General features: G+C 41.7%; 1 protein-coding gene across 1 annotated transcript in view; it reads right to left on the bottom strand.

Annotated features, from left to right (window-relative positions):
* The window catches only part of LOC126232167 (zinc finger MYND domain-containing protein 11-like), a 140,112-nt gene that overhangs the window by 25,314 nt on the left and 94,510 nt on the right, over window positions 1–20,288 (bottom strand). The window contains exons 11-12 of the mRNA XM_049942468.1: window positions 17,137–17,354; window positions 3,188–3,340 (exon numbers count right to left, since the gene is read on the bottom strand). Coding sequence (XP_049798425.1) covers window positions 3,188–3,340; window positions 17,137–17,354 — 371 coding nt within the window. The remainder of the gene's footprint in view (window positions 1–3,187; window positions 3,341–17,136; window positions 17,355–20,288) is intronic.

Here is a 20,288-nt window from a genome sequence, read left to right as displayed (position 1 = left end):
AACATGAAGTGGTCACGATTTGATTATTTAAATATGCTAAAATGTAAAATAATGTAGAATACGCTGTAGCCAATGAGGTGGACGGCGTCAGGAAAGGGAACTGCCCTAGTCAGCTGAGAGAGGATATTCAGCGCGCGGGAAATGCGGCCGGGGACGGACAGAGGACAGTGCTGGTGCAGACGCGAAAGTGGACACTTTGGCTGAAGACACCAAAGGGTACATTTCGGATCGAGATGCAAAAGCGGCCTGTCAGTCTTTAGGTATCTAGGAAATGAAATAACTTAGAAAATTTTGCGTTGTGTGGTATCGCAGGACTTAAGTCTCCGAGCAGTGAGCAGCCACGCGCCTGGTGTGAACTAACTTTTGGCGTAGATAACTCGTATTTCGCGATGAGATTTTGAACGATCGAACTGTGTCAAATGGATATGCGCTCGAGTGTAACAGTAACTCTAAATACGACCACTTTCACAGTTTGCTTTCTGAGTACACATTATTCTAACCCAATTGCAACTGAGTGGCCTACATCATTTACGGGTCGTTGATTTGGTTCCCAATATTATTATTACGGTTATTGTATGTTATATTAACTCTGCATTTAGCAAACTTGCCAACAGCCAGACAAGTTAACCTAAGGCTCACAAGTGTCTAATTTAGGGTGTATTACGCAACACACACAGTTCAACCCCTAGACATTTCAATGAAGGGGAACCGCATGTGAGCCCGAACATCCTCGGGATGTCAGCTCGCACCATCCCGAACGACACTGCACGGAACAACCGCATAAAGCAAATACAGCTGAAACCGATAATAATGGCATGGCATAAGCCGACTGTTTACTGATGTTTTAGTCAATAGTCACACAAATTGGGTTTTCGCTCTTTTTTTCCTTGATAGAAATTTTGCATTTTTAAATTTTAGGCTCCCACAGAGTTAACACTTCAAAAAGTAACAAATACAATAAATCTACTGTATTTACGGTAGAGCATTTTTGGAGAGGAACTGAAGAGAATTTTTCTGATAGTTATGCAGTACGTACAGCAATAAAATGTTAAACAAATGTAAAAACCTTTAAGATGCAGTGTTTGATCATGAATGGAATAAAATGTTGAGCAATGTTTAAAATTTACTGTAAGTGCTGGATAGCATAATAGTGACAAACGACACAAGTTTGTTGCAGTTACTGTATTACAATAATTAATCAACAGTAGCAAAATGAAGAGACTGCAGTCTATCGATAAATTAGACAAATGCCTACACCTTTCCTATGTTCCTTTAAAATGTTGTGCAAATGTGTTGTACTGTACCTTAACAAGCTGAAAATATCTAACACAAATAACCACAAAACAACAATAATGAATATACTATTATTCCAATTCAGTGTTTTGAAGGAATTCAATTTTTTAGTTTTCTGCAATCGCAGCAAATGCAGTCTTATTTACTTTTTTAACTGGTTGATACAACTTTACTCTGCAACATGTAATGCAATGTAATTAAGGTTGTCAGTTATCTTTGTTTTCTTTTTTCATTTAAAAAGAGCGTTCAGCATTCTGATTTGAAACCAACTATCTGCAGAAAACAAATTCGAAAATAACTGTTACAGTGTTGTTAATATTCCCCAAATACATAATAAACAAAAATGAACATTCTACGTTATAGCTGATCTATTTATCCAAAAATGTAATAAAAATATGTCGTTTTATACGATAAGTCGCAGTAAGCGATTTTTTAAATCTAGCGTTCACATAGGGTTCAGACAGGACCGCTAGATTCTGCTGTTGTAGGCAATACGTCGTTAAAAGTGACATCACTCTAAATGATACCGACGCTAGTAGGAAAAGCAGATGCCAGAGAGAGTCGTAGGAGAATCCTGAGGAAATGTTAACTGCTTTTCTCAATCAGTTACAACATACTTTCGATTGATTTTTGAGCATTTTCCTTCGTCTGGGGCCCTCGGCAAGCAGGATTATTAGAGGGGAACAGACAAGATCGAGAACAAGAGTGGCATATTTCATCACAGGGTCACTTAGGCAGTGTGAGATGGTTACAGAGATGCTCAATAAATCCCAGTACAGTCACTGTAAGGAAGGAGTTGTGCATAATGGAGAGGTCGAGGTTTTCTGTCGAAACTCGAGAGGGATGAGTGTTGTGCAACAATATGGCTTCTCACTACATACATCTCACGGAATCACCATAAATAGAAAATCGGGGAAATTGAGCTCATATGGAGATTAACTTACAGTCATTCTTCCTGCGCACCATACATGACTGGAACAGAAAAATAGGGAAATGAGTAGTACTAAAAGTACCCTCTTCCATGTGCTATTGTGTGGCTAGTCGAGTATAGAGAGGGGGGAGGGGGGGAGAGAGAGAGAGAGAGAGAGAGAGAGAGAGAGAGAGAGAATGGGGGGGGGGGGGGGGTTTGGCTGCGGGGGAGATATTCTAAAGCGGAGTGGCCAGAAACCGGTGCGCGTTGTAATGTAATTAACTGTCGGAGGTAAGTTTATCTCATGCGAAAAGTATGATGCCCACAGTAAAGAGTTAAGGTAATTTCATTATGTCGCCAGAAAATGTGTTTAATGTATTTAATTGTGAATATTTTCTTTTATGATAAATAATGGATTTGTTTAAGATGTTAAATGCTGTATATTTATATGTATTTATTTATATGTGTCTTTAGAGTTTATTAAGGTCAGTAGATCAAAGAATCTAGAATGCAGGCATGTCTGCAACTTCTGGGCACATGTTGGCTTGCCAGCCACTTCTTTGTCTGTATTGGAGGGAGATGGACGTGTTTATGTGACAAGTGCAGTATAATGGATTTAGAGTATCAATGTTCATAGTGAAAATGGTGTAGTTACAAAAAGTAGGAATAAGTATAATTTTTAGCTGAAAGTATTTCAGCTCCGCTAGTGTTTATTTCAAGCAAGAAGAAAACCCAGGCCATGCTTGTTGGAATGATGATTTTGCAGACAAAACTTCGAGAACCCCCAGACAAACGAGATCTGCGGTGTGTAATCTTTCAGCAGCTACTAAAAAATAAGGCTTGCTGAAATTGTGCTGGAACCAGTCGTATTATTCTCATTCAAAAACACGTGGTGAGAGTGGTCCTACCACAATATACCGCGTAAGATTCCACAATTTTTCAGTTATCCAAGAAACGAGATAGATAACTACCAGTACAGCATACCTTGGCGAGGGCGTCTGCGTGCGTCTTCTCCAGCTCCTTGAGCACCCGCTGCTGCATGTCACGCACCAGCCGCGGCGGTGTCTGCACGCCCACCGTCTCGGTGCTCAGCGGCTCCTGGCACGACGAGGACACCATCTCCTCCTCCTCGCGCACCTGAGGAAATGTCGGATAAAGCTGTCGGGAGCAACTTTCGGGAAATACAGTGTCGTGGACGGCATTCGACTGCTGCGAGAAGTCCACATTGACATAACAAATGGGAGCCGAGAACATTTGCACTCTTACAGCACAACTTGTTAACATATTATTACAAATAAACAAAATCTGTGAAGTGAAACGAGAAAGATATTAACAAACTGGATCGACAGGCTGTCCACTGGCCCTTCCGTTTTGTTTAATACTTATGATGCTGGTCTGGTCTCACTGGTAGCTGTCATTACCTGCGGACTGGCTAAAACGTATCCTCTTTTGGAAGTTACAAGTTAAATGTATTATGGTAGAACTTGTATGTAGAAATGTATTTTGGTATTGCTAGTGTTGAAAATGAATATAAAGATAAAACTTCAATGCAGTAGTACACACTACAGGGGGGAAAAATTCTAGTAATCAAACACATACATAAGTAACTGTGAAATCTTTTTGTTTCAACTTCTTATATAGCTAATTTACATCACAAACACGCACACAAAACACAGGATCAGAGTAATTTCCTATTGAAGTACAGTATGCTTGAAGCCTGGAGAGATAAACAGTAAACTACATTCACGACACTTACGAGCTCGGACTCATTTAGCAATGTACCTGCAGGAATATCATTCCCAACAACACAATCTGTGAAAGTAAGATAGCAAATGTACTCAGCAACTCAACTCCAAAAAAAATCTAGACTAACCACTATTTTCAGATGACATGTAAACCAAATCATCCTACTTCAGTTTCACGGCCTCTTCACTCGTCAAGGACTCTGTACATACACTTTGAGATCAAAAGTACCCGGACACCTGTCTGAAAATGACTTACAAGTTCGTGGCGCCCTCCATCTGTAATGCTGTAATTCAATACGGTGTTGGCCCACCCTTAGCCTAGACGACAGCTTCTACTCTCGCAGGCATACGTTCAATCGGGTGCTGGAAGGTTTCTCGGGGAATGGCAGCCCATTCTTCACGGAGTGCTGCAACGAAGAGACGTACCGATGTCGGTCGGTGAGGCCTGGCAAGAAATTGGCATTCGAAAACATACTAAAGGTGTTCTATAATATTCAGGTCAGGACTCTGTGTAGGCCAGTCCATCACAAGGATGTTATTGACGTGTAACCACTCTGCCACAGACCGTGCATTACGAAGAGGTGCTCAATCGTGTTGAAAGATGCAATCACCATCCCTGAATTGCTCTTCAACAGTGGGAGGCAAGAAAGTGCTTAAAACATCAATGTAGGCCTGTGCTGTGATAGTGCCACGCAAAACAACAAGGGGTGCAAGCCCGCTGCAGGAAAAACCACACTCATGACACCACCGTCTCCAAATTTTACTGTTGGTGCTGCACACACTGGCAGATGACGTACACCGAGCATTTGCCATACCCGACCCTGCCATCGGATCGCCACATTGTGTACCGTCACTCCACAGAACGTTCTTCCACTGTTCAGTCGTCCAATGTTTTCGGTCCTTACACCGAGTGAGGTGTCATTTGGCATTTACTGGTGTGATGTGTGGCTTACGAGCAGCAACTCGACCACGAAATCAAAGTTTTCTCACCTCCCACCTAACTGTCATAGTGCTCTTAAACATTCGGCGATCTCTGTCAGTCAACAGACGAGGTCGGCCTGTACGCTTTTGTGCCGTACGTGTCCCTTCACATTTCCACTTCACTATCAAATTGGAAACAGTGCACCTACGGATGCTTAGGAGTGTGGAAATCTCGTGTACAGATGTATGACACAAGTGACACCCAAATCACCTGACCACGTTCAAACTCTGAGTTCTGTGGAGCGCCTTCCGCTCTCACAATGTCTAATGACTACTGAGGTTAGTGATATGGAGCACCTGGCAGCACAATGCACCTAATATGAAAAATGTACGTTTTGGGGGTGTCGGAATACTTATGCTCACATAGTGTAATCTGATCCAAGCATTTCTAATCTCCAGGGAAGGGAAAGCGTATTAGGCAGTGTGCTAACATCAGCTTGTGTCCTCCCCTTCTCTCTTTGCTCCGTTTCTATCACTGATCTTTCCTCTTCGTTCTTCCTTCTTCGTACTGCGGCTATATCTCAGGGTTTTCAATGCAGAAATGTAGTGAGAAGGGGGCACACGTGCGTGGTGGTTCACGATATCGTAGTGCTGTGAGGGAGCGTCACTCGTGCCTCTGGTTTGAGAAGACTGACGACTGAAGTCCGAACATTTCTCTAAAGAAAAACAGGTACGTGCTCTCTCCTCTTTTAAAACTATAAACAGTAGCATGGCTAGTACTATCTATCATTCTAGTAAACTGAATGAGCGCGACACCATTGATGAAGTTTCAACCTTGAAAGAAGTTTATAAATCCCAATTAACTGAAATGAAAAAAAAAACTCATCCAATCTAGAAGTCACTCAGAGTTAGAGTAATCAGTTTCTGATGTGTGTGTAGAGGTCATTAATACTTAAAAGATCATTTCAATAATTCTATCACTGTCCACTTATCAGTTTCTAAACAACATATCAACAAGCTGACTATGCAATGATTAATATTTGTCGTATCCAGACAGTAAATCGCTTCTCGCTCGCTTTAACCATCTCGACGATTACTATGCCGCTCACACAAGTCTTTGATAGTTACTATCAAGCTAATGCCCATAAATTGCGGTTAATGTTGCCGAATCACACACGCGACGATAACGTCCGATATCCAGCAGCGTATCTTAACACTCCACGCCGATATTTGAGAATTCGCACGCCATTCGTTTGCACCAACGTCGGGTCGTGGTTCCTAGAATAATTTTTAAATAACTGCGGGCTGTAAATTAACAATTCTACGCCCATTCGTGAAAGTTAAAGCAGATCTGCACTCGACGACTACTTGAGCAACACGGAAGTTTTTGTTCTTACAAAGAGAAAACGTATCGTGCATAATGCGACAAGGTTATATGCTATACCAAAACATATTTATATCTATCTCATTAAAACTCATTACCTATTAAATGTTGTACATAATTAAATTCTTTACTCTGTAAATAATCAATAAAATTTAGAAATGAATGAAATGCATATTAAAAAAAAATCCTCAAGTTGATACGACATCACGGGTCACTACTGGTTTCAACTCCCCTACACTCACACGACACAAAGTAGATCCGACTGTATGGGACATACTCGTGTAATGTTACAAGCTAACACCTACAAAGCAACCGACAATAAGAAAGGTTTCAAGAATGATGAATTTTTCCACTGATGCAACTACTGCCATCAAGCGGTCACAGTAGAACCTGCGAAGTCTGCAGAACCCACACACGTTAGTGGTAGTCAGAAATACACACTACCTCATGAAAAGTATACAGACCACCCTTCAGTATGCGGAAATGAGTACGAGACATCACGAGAGGCGGACCTGCCATTATGAAAGGAAGCGGGAAGTACTGCAACAGCAGAATGGGTTAGTCGAGAGAGCTCACACCCACGACTCCCGATGACAGACTCAGAACGGTACAACTATTGTATGTCGATAAGAGTACCAACTAAAACACCGATTTACTTCGAGCTGTGTGCTGTCGTCCACGAGAACGTGCATAAACAGTAATTGAAAGTAACACCAGAACTACAGAGCACAGGAAAAGCCTATCTGTGAGCGACAGATAGGAAGGTCTCGCACAGACGAGTAGGTAAGGCGTCGGCTAACCACACTGAAGGTCCCACACTCTAACCTCAGTGACTACGAGGGTGGTTTGAAAAGTTCTCAGAATGAAATAGAAAAAAAGTACTTACATCAATGAAACTTTTCTCGTTTTTCAATGTAGTCTCCTTGTAGATTAATGCACTTGGTCCCACAATGTTTTGTCCTGGCCTGCAAAATAGTTGTCAACTCCGGGCATCAATTTTCCATTTGAAGTGAACCTTAGTCCACAAAGAAAAATTTTCAATTTTTGGAAGAGATGGAAGTCTGACGGAGTCATATCAGATGAATAAGACGGGTGTGGTAACAATTTATACCTCAGTTCGTGTAATTTGGTCGTGGCAACGGCACACGTGCAGGCGCACACTGTCTTGATGGAAGATGGCTTTCTTCCTTGGTAAACTTGGCCTTTTTTGCCATATCTTTTGTTGCGATTCGTCCAGCACATTAGCGTAGCATTCTCCAGTAATTGCTTGCCCAGTGGGGAGAATCTACGATCAGAATCGCCTTTGCATCCCAGAACACTGATGCCATGACTTTTCCCTCCAAATGAATTGTCTTTGCTTTCTTTGGTGGTGGAGAATCGGCACGTTTCCACTGCTTCGACTGTTGTTTTGTCTCTGGGGTACAGTAGTGGAGCCAAGTTTCATCTGTAGTCAAAAACCGGCACAAAAATATTGTTCATTTCTCCTAAAATGGGCCAAACATTGTTCCAGTATGTCCATTCTCACGCATTTTCGATCCGGCATCAAGAGTCGCGGCACCCCACTTCGCAGATAATTTTTCCATTTCTAATTTTTCAGTTAAAATATGATTTACCCTTTCAGATGACATCTGGCAAGCGGGAGTAATTTCACACACTTTCAATCGGTGATCCTCCCTGACCATTTTGTGCACTTTTGCAACGATTTCTTGAGTAGTGACACATCTCGGCCAACCACTGCGTGGATCGGCATGTAAGCTCTCCTGACCTAATTTAAATTCATTTGTCCACTTGGCAACAGTTGAATACGAAGGAGCAGAGTCCCCCAGTGTACTCTGAAAATCGGCACGAATGTCCTTTGCTTTCATAGCTTTCTTTACAAACTACTTAATCACTGCTCGAATCTCGATTTTTTCTACCTTCGCAAATCAGTATGTGGGAACAACAGCAGAGCCACGAAACTGCCACAGCTCTCTTCCAAGAGCACTGACGTGTCGTGTGTTTACAGGCAACAGTCCAGTGAATATCGAGTTAACAACTCATTGCGCTAGCGCTGACCTCTCATGGTGACTATGAAAACTTTTTCAAACCACCCTCCTACAATTTTTTTTTAGCTGTTCGTGTGTGAAACTTTATACGGAAGAACATTTCTCTGACATGTCGAAAGACCTTTCGGAGTTTGTAGCAATATTCTTTTGGCAGTCTTCTTTTGCTTCATTATTTGAAAGTAGCAAACCTATACAGTCCATTTTTATAGACATGTCTGACAGAAAACCGCACCAGTCTATACAAATGTACTCTATAAAGTTGCTACTTTCAACTAACGAAGCAAAAGCAAACTGCCAAAAGAACAATGCTACAAACTCCGAAAAGTTCTTTTATGCGTCATGAAAATGGTCTCCCATATAATAGTTTCACATGTAAACAGTTCAAAAAAGTTGTAATCAATGGAGTTTGAATGCAGGACCCTCGGTACGGTGATCTGACACTCTACTAACTCACCTATGCAGGATCTTCAAATCGACTGTCACAGATACGCTTTACCTGTGCTCTGTAGTTCTGGTGTTACTTTTAATTACTGATGACGTATCTTCTACTGGACGACAACACACAACACAGACTAAATCTGTGCTCCAGTTGACACTATCGACATACGACCTTCGATACCAACCTGAGTGATCCTCCTAATTCCGTCCCAGTCGACTACTGGTATTGTGAGTGTGGAGTGGAAATGTGAAGGAACAACCACAGCAAGCTACGAACTGGCAACCTCACATACTGACAGATAGGGATCGTAAGGCGTTGTGGAGGGTGGTTGTACGACACTGCGAGAAATCGAGTGGAAGGACTCACTCTCGAGTTCCGAAGAATTACCGGCTGTCCGGCCAGCACGACGACCGTGTGCGAGGAATAAAAAGAATGCGGTACGACGATCAAGTAGCTACTCGTGTGTCACACATTCTCTGTAGGCACATTAAACGGTGTTCGAAGTGGAGTAAACTGTGACACCACTGGACAGTGCACGACTGGAAGCTAGTGATTTATAGTGAAGACTCGTGCTGTGCTCCAACTGGAAGGGTACGGGTTTGGTGAATGCCTGGAGAAAGTTACCTGTCATCACAAGAAGTGCCAACAGAGACATCCCGAGTAGACGATGTTACAGTACGGGGGCATTTTCCATTGTTACGGTGTGGTCCCCTTGTCGCACTCGAGGAAACATTAAATGCGGAAAGATACGAACACATTTTACGGCACTGTTTGCTGTGTACAATAGGGGAACAGTTCAGAGAGAATGAATTTGTCAGCACGATAGTGCACCCTTTCAGCAGCAGTATCTGTAAGGCAAGATTTTGTGGACAACAATGTTGTTGAAATGGACTGACCTGCCCAGGACCTTGACCTGAGCCAACTGAAGCACCTTTGGGATGAGATAAAATGGCTGCCTTGCTCCAGTCCAATTCTTGTTTCAGCTTTTGAGGAAGAATGGGTTAACATTACTCCATAGATATATGAACACCATACTGATAGTATAACCAGCAAAGTTCAAGCTGTCATAAAGGTAAAAGGTGGAAACACCCAATGTTAGGGACCAAATACTTTAACTTAGATAGGGTAAAAACCATCATCGTGTGGAACACTGTGAGCAGAAAGCTGGAACGGCAAGGGGGAATGAGGGAGAGGAGGTGAGGAAGGGTTGAGGAGGGGGTACTGAAGCGTAGAGGAGTGTGAGGGAGGGGAGAAGAGTGTGAGGGAGGGGAGAAGAGTGTGAGGGAGGGGAGAAGAGTGTGAGGGAGGGGAGAAGAGTGTGAGGGAGGGGAGAAGAGTGTGAGGGAGGGGAGAAGAGTGGGAGGGAGGGGAGAAGAGTGGGAGGGAGGGGAGAAGAGTGGGAGGGAGGGGAGAAGAGTGGGAGGGAGGGGAGAAGAGTGGGAGGGAGGGGAGAAGAGTGGGAGGGAGGGGAGAAGAGTGGGAGGGAGGGGAGAAGAGTGGGAGGGAGGGGAGAAGAGTGGGAGGGAGGGGAGAAGAGTGGGAGGGAGGGGAGAAGAGTGGGAGGGAGGGGAGAAGAGTGGGAGGGAGGGGAGAAGAGTGGGAGGGAGGGGAGAAGAGTGGGAGGGAGGGGAGAAGAGTGGGAGGGAGGGGAGAAGAAGACAGAACAGCATGGGATGGGAGAGCAATGAAGGGAGAGGGGGAAGGGGAGGGGCACAGGACGAGTGGAGGGGGAAGGGGAGGGGCACAGGATGTGAGGAAAGAGGACATGAGGGGGAGGGGGAACAGGATGTCAGGGGGAGGGGCAACAGGGTGTCAGGGGGAGGGGGAACAGGGTGTCAGGGGGAGGGGGAACAGGATGTCAGGGGGAGGGGGAACAGGATGTCAGGGGGAGGGGGAACAGGATGTCAGGGGGAGGGGGAACAGGATGTCAGGGGGAGGGGGAACAGGATGTCAGGGGGAGGGGGAACACAGGGTGTATACGTGGACAAGGAAAAAAAATCCCCGGATTTTTCCTGGATTTCCCGGTTAAAAATACACTTTCTCCCAGGTGAAAATACACTTTTTCCATGTTAAGTGACAATATACTCTTCCTCGGCACTGTAAAGCTCATCAATCCTGTGAACGTTTATGGTTTTATATACCGACGTAGAATTTCCCGGCACTTTAGAAAATGAGACTCGGGGGAGAGGGGGGGGGGGGGGTACATACGTTTTGAAAGACCTTCGTATTCCAGCAAGATGTACGCTGCATATTTTCAAATTACGAGGGCACAAATTTGAATTCCGCCAAACAACAGATGTCACTTTCCGATGGGCTTCTGTAAGCCAGTCATAGCTCATGTCACGTGATCTCACCAGCTGATGACAGCATAGGACTCGTGATATAGTCAGCAAATATCAAGATACTCTTAAGTAGCGCGAACACACAAATAAGAAAAGTTAATGGTTTAAAGTAATATACGTAGCATTCACATATAATACTGTTCTCTAAGATTAATAAGCTGGAAGAAAAGTTAAGCTTCCACATATAATGTTGATCTTTTTTGCGCGTGTTACACTTTAAGATACATCACACAAATGTGCCAGTAAAATTTTTAATAACGACGTAAATTTATAACCTTCTGGGCTCGAAAATTCTTCTAAATGGTCGTCCTCAAAGAGTCAAATGCTTTGCGATTTAAGAAATTCATCGTACATTTTCGCACATAGTTCATCTTGCGCGAAAGGAAATTTGCTTTGAATGTAACAGTTTTCGAACCACCATTCGCAAAATTTTCCCGCAACCTGTTAGAAACAGGTTTATTTCAGCAGTAGCAAGAGAGCGCCAGGTAACAGGTGTCACCGCGCTTGCGCAGCTACGATAACGGAGGAAGCCCATATGCACGTTCGTACGTGTAAAACATTAAAAGATCTTACATTATGTCATAAAAGAAACAAGACATCAGAGGATACTTCAACAGCGTCAGAATTTCGTGAACCATACTAAAATGCATAATTCAGCTTAAAATGCACACTCGTATGTAGATTTTCTTGGAGTACCAGTTACCGTATTATCTCGTGTTTGGCTCTTTTTATTATTTATTTTATGTCCTTCATTGGACCACTGTAGTCAAAAATACAAAGTTCTAAACAAGATGTTACAAAGGGATACAATTTGGTTCGACAATAACTTAATATGATATTTAGGTAATATAATTGTTAGAGGCTATTCTGTCTGCCCAATATTTCTTCATTATTTCAGATATTTTCTTTCTTTCTTCATCTGAGACAACTCTTCCTGTACTCCTCTTACTGATTTTCATTTGTAGTCTGGTTTGCGGGTCTTGCAGTATTCTGGTTTTCTCTGTCTTGTTTTTTAGGTCATCTACTGTAATTTGAAGTTCTTTTATATCTTCCTTAATTTCTGTGATCCATTTAATGTTGCTCTTGCTATTCCACAATTTTTGTATTATTTTTTTACTAATTCTGTTTTCTGGAGTTCTCATCAGATGTCCAAAGAATGAGATGCGTTTCTTCCTGATTGTGCTCATGACTGGTTCTATTTTCTTATATACTGTTTCATTTAATGCTATTCTCCAATGTCCATTTATTTTATACTGTTTGTTTATACATGTCCTAATTATTCTTCTTTCTATTTTTAGTATTCTGTCAATTTCTGCTGTATTTGTTGTTTTGAAGGTAGTTTCAGCTGCATACATTATTTCTGGTTGTGTAACTGTTTTATAGTGTTTTAATTTTGCATCTATAGATAGGCTTTTTTGTTGTATGTAGTTTTGGTAATGTAATTTGCATAGTTCAGTTTTTTTATTCTATTTTGCCATGATGGCTTCTCATTTAGATTGTATGTTATTATTTCGCCTAAATATTTAAATTTATCAACAATTTTGATTTCCTGTTCTCCTACTGTAATTTTGTTTGCAAGTGGAATTTATCAACAATTTTGATTTCCTGTTCTCCTACTGTAATTTTGTTTGCAAGTGGTGGATCAGTTAGCGTAATCTCCGTTTTTTCAAATGATATTCTAAGGCCTACTTTCTCTGCTATTTCTTGTAGTGGTTTCACTTGTTGCCTGGCTTCTTGAACGGTGTTGGCTAGGAGAGCAAGATCATCAGCGAATCCGAAGCAGTTTAAGCTAATATCTTTTGCACTTCCAATTCTTATCCTCTTTGGATTGTCTTTGTACCATTCTCTCATTATGTATTCCAGTGCACAGTTGAAAAGTAATGGCGATAGGCAGTCACCTTGTCTTTATGAGGAATGGTTTCGAAATTTCTCCTCTGAACTTCACTTTTGATTTGGTGTTGGTTAGAGTGAGTTGTATTATTTTAATTAGTTTTGGATGGAGTCCTAGATTTCTTAAAATTTTTAATACTGAAAGTCTGTGGAGATGGTCATATGCCTTCTTAAAATCTACAAATGTTATTGCCAGAGGTTTGTTCTGCTTCTTGTAGTATGCCATAATCAATTTTAAACCAATTATCTGCTCTGCACAGCTTCTCCATGGCCTGAAACCTCCCTGATATTCCCCTAACTCCTGTTCTAATTGCTCCTTGATTCTTTCATGTAGGATCTTGGATAGAATTTTAGATGTGCAGTCTAGGCATAATGCCATACGTGCACTTGAAATGCAGCGAACAGTTGAAACTAGCCAATAGTATGAAATTAAATACTTCGTTTCAAATAAATTGATTGCCTCAGCAGAAATAATTAATGAAAGCCAAATGTCTTTAGCAAAACAGCAAAAATAACTTCAATGTTCCACAAGGCGATTAGTGCTCGACTGTCAGAAAGCTGGAAATAATATCTGAAACTAGTAACATATTTTGGCCATCCATAACTATGCCAACGTATTTTAACAAACTACACAAAAATCTGGTTTGTTCTCATTTAACATGAGAGCAACAAACAAAGAGGAAACAACAAAATCACTGAACATAAACACAAGTCACGTGGAGACGACCCACCTCTCCACCACAACTCAGACTGCTCTGTGCATCAGCCCCGGATCTACGATATTTCCGAACCGGGGGAATATTAAGTAGTGCCGCCCAGCCACATTTCTGTAACCAGAAGCGGGAGAAGATACTACTCGTACGTGACTCAACTGCGCATGCGCAAGAGCCCGCCCGCAACTGCTCAAACGAATCTAATTTAAACAGTTGTCACATCACGATCATCGGAGGCAATTTGCTGATATGAAGCATTACATAGTCTTCCTAAAGCCTTTGACACGCTTTGCTGTTGGCAGACGCTTGTACGAGCACTGCTTTGTTGTTGTATATGGCGCATTTCCTTGGCAACTTAACTTTAATTTTCGTTTTCCCCCCCCCCCCCCCCCCTCTCGTTAATGTTTTGTTGCTGCAGTATTATTCTGTATGTAATGACTTTGTCGGATCACGTGCAATCTCTGTTTTCAAGTCCTGACACATATTCGTGTGGATGGTTTTTTGCTCCTGTGTGAGAAGGCGCAGAACAAATTTAGCAGCAACACGTCTCATGTGCATATCCTCACTCAAAATCCACTGGCACGAGTTCCAACTGATTCCTGTCTCTGCTGAAATTTGGTCGATCGTTTGGCGACGATCCTCGTCGATCTTTCGGCGGACCTTTTCAATGTTCTCCTCATTTCGCGATACTGAAGAGCGTCCAGAACGAGCTCGGTCTTTATCACACATCTCACCACGTTTAAAGCAAACAAACCACTCGAAAACCTGTGTGCGGCTCATAGCGTCCTCCTGGAAAGCTTCCTGAAGCATTTGGTGTGTCTCCGTTGCAGTTTTTTTAAGCAGGAAACAAAATTTCACACACACTCTTTGTTCTTTTAAAGTTGCCATAAGGACTTGGCAGAGGTAACCCGCCAACAGTCAGAGAAACACAATGCCACACTTGCACGTTCAGCTCTACACTGACACCGTCTGCACAGCTGTTTCGCGAAGTTCTCTACTAACACCGTCCAGTGTGAGAACCCTGCACTACGTCTACGAGTGGCAGCGCCCTCCGAGTCCGGTTTCTTTTGGGTCCCCCCTCGTAATGTTCAGGCCAAAAATAGGAAAAACAAACGTCAACTGCGTGTAATATGTTTACAGGAATAAACTGGAACACAGGCACGTAGGCATTGTTCCACGTTTTGGTTAAGCAAAAAAAATTGGCTAGGTGTGAGCAGGACACACACACTTTGCGTTCCGTACAAAACTTAATGAAGTACACAGACAGTTTATCCGTGCTGGGAATCGGGGAAACTTTATTATTTTTGCCCATTAGGAGCATCAACACTGGCAAGATATCAGTCCTACAATTTCCGAGGCTGTAGAGAATGTTGTAATTTTAATTACGAAGTTGTATAACAAATGCAAGAAGTATTTTTTTCTGTGTAATATAATTACAAATTAACAATTTTCTCCCCTTTACTTGTAATGAGAAATCTTGCTTCTTGGAAAATTTCACGATTCTACACGGGAAGTACCCTATAGGTAGTCAGCCTGCGAGTATCAAAATATGTCACACAAATGGCCGCATCTTTTGACTGCACTGACTGAGAAATTTTTTACACCGCCAAGGGACAGACCTCAGTAGGTGATAAATTTGAACTCGATACATCCACCTGACCCCGAGAAAAAGGGTTTCCGCCAGCACACACACGACAAAGCAATCCAATAAGGGTTCTGTATTTGGTTACTGAGGTACACTACCCTAAAGAGAGATACGTGTCATTTAGAAGATAGAGTTTAATTTTAAAAAAGTATGTCTATCAAAACGACACACCGAAGGATTTATAAATTTAAAACATACATTTACACCAATTAACTGAATATAAACTATGACAAAAGTCTTTTTGACAGAGATTTAAAAATAATTTAAAAGCGTGTGACAGAATTCAAATTCACAACTTCCAGCTCCTAATCACTACGCCACGACATCACTACGGATCACGCCGTTACTTTTAACACTCTAGATAGTCACGCGAAATTCTTTTTTGTGAATTACTGGCAGACAGTGGTCCACTGGAGAGAACGGCTACAGGGTGCAATACGTGGGATCCTAACCTACAGCGTCGTACTGGCGGTTCCGAAGAAGTCGATCCCACCGCTGGGGAGCTCCTGTTGTAAGAATGAAAACTAAGTATAGTGAATACATAAAACTGGAGGAGAACAACTAGAAACAAAACGAGAGAAGGGAGGATACCTCAGTGAGGTGCCAGTAGAAATGTACATTTACAAAGGCCATAAAAACTGCATATTCTCACCAGCAGATCCTGACAATGTCACTGGGATACATTGCGGCCACTTAAACTGAAGGCAAATGTACTGCCAACTATTCCCCAGCAATGTTTGCGGCCGTACATTTCCGGGACAGAGGTGTTTACGAGGGACCACAACAGTGCCACAGAATGGTCTGGTAGAAGTGAGCACACCCGTACTGCTTTTTCATCACACAAGGAACGAACAAGAGAAATTGGGTTTTGTGGGGCATTCTTTTTTAAGCAAGTAGAAAGCTTCATAAAATTTATCGTATGAACTGATGCTGAACAGATAACTTTTCCAGAATTTTACACAATTTCGAATATGTCATACGAGTCAATGGTCCAAGAATTGCTAAAATCAACAGAACTTTGTGTGTGTGTGTGTGAGAGAGAGAGAGAGAGAGAGAGAGAGAGAGAGAGAGAGATTGGATCAGTTACAATCACACTGGTGGTCATTTTTCAGTTTGCAGCTGTAGATGATTCCTTCAGTAGTTTGCTGTACATCTTTAAAGTGCACTACTAATCAATAACACTTGCAATCCTAAGTATGCAGTGCTTTGGCTGAAGAACGGAAGGATTTCATTAACGTAAGTCTGAAATAAGAAAAAATATTTATTTATATTTTATTTTTGTTCACCAGCACATGGAAATAATACAATGAAGCTGGCAACAAAGTCTAGTACCGTACCGACCTACATCTTCCGAACTGTATTAATGAAATTCATTGTCCTCTTGTTTGCTCACTTCCCTACTGCTGTGTGCAATAAACTAACAACTAACAAAACAGGTGGCTATACATATGCACTCAAACACAACTGTAACACTTTTGGTGAGAGAAGTAAGAAATGAGAGCGAGAGAGAAGCATTTACTGACGAGGACAGAGATACGTACTGTCCCGCAATTCGAAATATTAATCTCCTCGGTCGACAACACTGGTAATCCGTTGGCAATACATCGGCAAATACCTGCACCCTCAGGAATACTACACAGCAATACCTCAAAATTGTCATTTATTGCAATCGTATTGCAGCAATGCTGATGGCAGTGCTATTGCAGCCAAATACTGTTGTAAAATATGGCCCACATTCATGCACCGTTAAGTAAACGATGACAAAATTGTCACAAAAGTCACTGTCAGGCAAGGCCCGAGACCTCATACCTGGACCTCCGCCTTGACCTTGCCGGTGGAGGATATGGAGCTGTCGCCGCCCTCCGAGAGCGCGGGCGTGGCCGACGCGGGGGCGGCGGCGGCGGCAGGCGGCGGCTCGGCCTCGGCGGGAGGCGTGGCGCAGCCCGGCGTGCGCGGCGCGTGTTCCTCGTCTTCGGAAACCGCCACGGCGACGCGCGCGGGAGCCGACACGCGCTTCTCCGCCTTATCTGCGGAGGAAGGACGGCGTCGTGCGAATACGAGAAACGGTCTCGACTACACTGGTACTGATACGGACGTATTAAAATTGTTACATTGTTATCTGCTTCGCCACAGATTAGGAAATCCTGCTGTAATATAGCTGCCAATGTTGTGTAGTACTGGAGTATAAGACACACAACTAAAATTTAACTCGATACACTTTTATATTTCATTTTTGTGGTTTACCTTTATCTTCACCTTTTAATCTCTACATTTCCTTTTAGTCCTGCTCTGGCACTTTTCAATTTTGATTTTTTATTTGTAATTTTTCTTTAATTTAACCTCATTATTCAGTAAATGGAGAAGTTGAAGTCAACCATTTACAAGCATACATCAAACCATATTATTGTTAACGGTACTTCAGTCACACAATTTTACAAATAATAAATTATTAATTGGAAAAAGCAAAAGATAAAAGTGGGAGACTTTGCAATGTAGTCAGAAAATAATAGTGGTCTAATATTTAAAAAAAATTAATTTTAGTTATGTTGGTTAAGAAGACCAAGTAACACGGCATATAGTAAAAACACTATTACAAATTTCTTGATTATGAAAGATATAATTATAACATACACAGTAACCAAGAAGAGAGTATGTAGACTGTCAAAAGTTGCAACCGTAAATGTGTTTGCGACCACACGGCTCAGTATTGTCTTAGCACAGTTCAGATCCAACTGTTATATGTAATATTTGTTGTACTGTGTGCTGCATTATAATGGTGAAGATTGGACTCTAAAGTGCGCGTCATTTATGTTGGTGGCCGAGTTTAGGTTCGTTCTGCGCATCTGACGTCACAAAAAAGTCAGCCAATGAACAGAGAACGACGTTGCCAGAGCTCGACTGCAGTGCAGAGCACAGACGAGTGTCTTCAGTTTTAGAAACGTTCAGTCATAAATAAAATAATTGAACAAAAGCAATGTCTTGATAGCAGACTTTTTTATAGGAAGTTTGGAAAAAGCATTCTTTATACCAATTGCTTCATATTCTATAAATTAATTAAACCAAACAAGCAATAAGCTTCCTAATTCAGGGGATAGCAAGGAAAGATGTTTGTATCACTCTCACGAACTGCTTTTTCGCAATAAAGAACAGCGGTAATTGTTTATTTCCTATTGTACTTCGACGAAGCGTGAGTAATTCATAGTCATACCAACAGTGTTTGTCAATATTTTGCGTGACATGTTAGAGTCCTCATGGCGTTACGTGGTCAGACGAGGTGCGTTAGCGTAACGGTTAAGGTGTTGGGCTGCTACGTGAAAGGTTATGAGTTCAAACCTTGTGCGGTGCTTAATATTTTCATTATTTAAAAACAATATCGAAGTGCCTTACTTCACGAATTATATTCGTTTGAATGCAATTTTTTGAAATTTCTAGTGCTTTGTCTCTTCATTAACCCTTTCGCTGCTGCAGACACGTGCTCGCCGCATTCCGCGCTCTGCGCAATTTTGTCATCACTGCACTGCTCGCCTGTGCAGACACATGGTGTTCCCATTGCTTTGACACACTTATCATTCGATTTCACAAAAACTATTTGGCCCAAAAATTTGATTTTTACACGTCTTCTTGACTGATACCTCCCCCCATAAATGACTTAATTTTGTTTCGATGTTCAACGCAGTTATTATGCAGCATTAAATGTAGTAAACCATTGCACGAAATTTTGAAGAGTTGGCAGAGGTAAAAGTCCATAGCGTATACTTCCCATACAGTCGATTTTAGTTGCCACAATGTTGAGAATGAAATGTGGACAAGATACCTAAATTTCATATAAAATTTACTGTATAACAATATCTCATTTAATTTAAGTACGACATAGGTGTCGTATGTAATATTGAGAAATATTCCGTCTTTCGCGACTGTAATAAAAGTATTATTTACACCGGACGCGTTTGGCTTTATTTTAAAGCACTTCAATCAAGGAAAGGTATGGCACATACACAATGGTACTCATGTTCTCTTTGTTGTTTTTGTTCCACAGTCGCAGTTTTACCAATGGTACTGAAATATATTCCTCTTCTGCAACTGTAATAAGGGGCTTATTTAGACCAGACGCGTTTCTCTCTTTTGAAGCATCTTCAGTGGACAGTATTTTGTCTCCTCCATTGCCAAGTCACCTTTCGTAGTTTTGTGCTGCGGTAACACAATATTCAACGTTTGTGTTGGCAGATCAGTGTTTTAGCAAATAAATGATGTTTGTATGTGCCACACACAAAAATTATATTTGACATAGCTCAGAGCACTTCACTGATGGACGGTATATTCAAGTCCTAATGTTTTTGTAAGTCCACAGTTTTGTTTAATGTATTTTGTCTACTTCCTTTTGATTGATTGAAGTGCTTTAAAATAAAGCCAAACGTGCTCAGTGTAAATAAAACTTTTGGTACAGTCACAAAAGACGGAATATTCTCAATATTACATACGACACCTATGTGGTACTTAAATAAGCTATTGTTATACAGTAAATTTTATATGAAATTTAGGTATCTCGTCCACATTTCATTCTCAACATTGTGGCAACTAAAATCGACCATACGGAAAGTATACTCTATGGACTTTTACCTCTGCAAACTCTTCAAAATTTCGTGCAATGGTTTACTACATTTAATGCTGCACAATAACTGCATTGAACATCGAAACAAAATTAGGTCATTTATGGGGGGAAGGTATCAGTCAAGAAGATTTGTAAAGATCTAATTTTTGGGCCAAATAGTTTTTGTGAAATCGATTGATAAGAGTGTCAAAGCAGTCGGAACACGATGTGTCTGTACAGGCGAGCAGTGCAGTGATGACAAAGTCGTGCACAGCGCGGAATGCGGAGAGCACGTCTCTGTAGCAGCGAAAGGGTTAATGCGGCCGTGGTGGCTTTACTTCACAAACTGCGCGCTCCTCCCCCTACACGTAAG

This window comes from Schistocerca nitens, unplaced genomic scaffold (assembly GCF_023898315.1).
Source record: "Schistocerca nitens isolate TAMUIC-IGC-003100 unplaced genomic scaffold, iqSchNite1.1 HiC_scaffold_465, whole genome shotgun sequence".
Classification (NCBI taxonomy): domain Eukaryota; kingdom Metazoa; phylum Arthropoda; class Insecta; order Orthoptera; family Acrididae; genus Schistocerca; species Schistocerca nitens.
The sequence above is the reverse complement of the archived record's forward strand: the minus strand, read 5'-3'. Positions and strand labels throughout refer to the sequence as shown.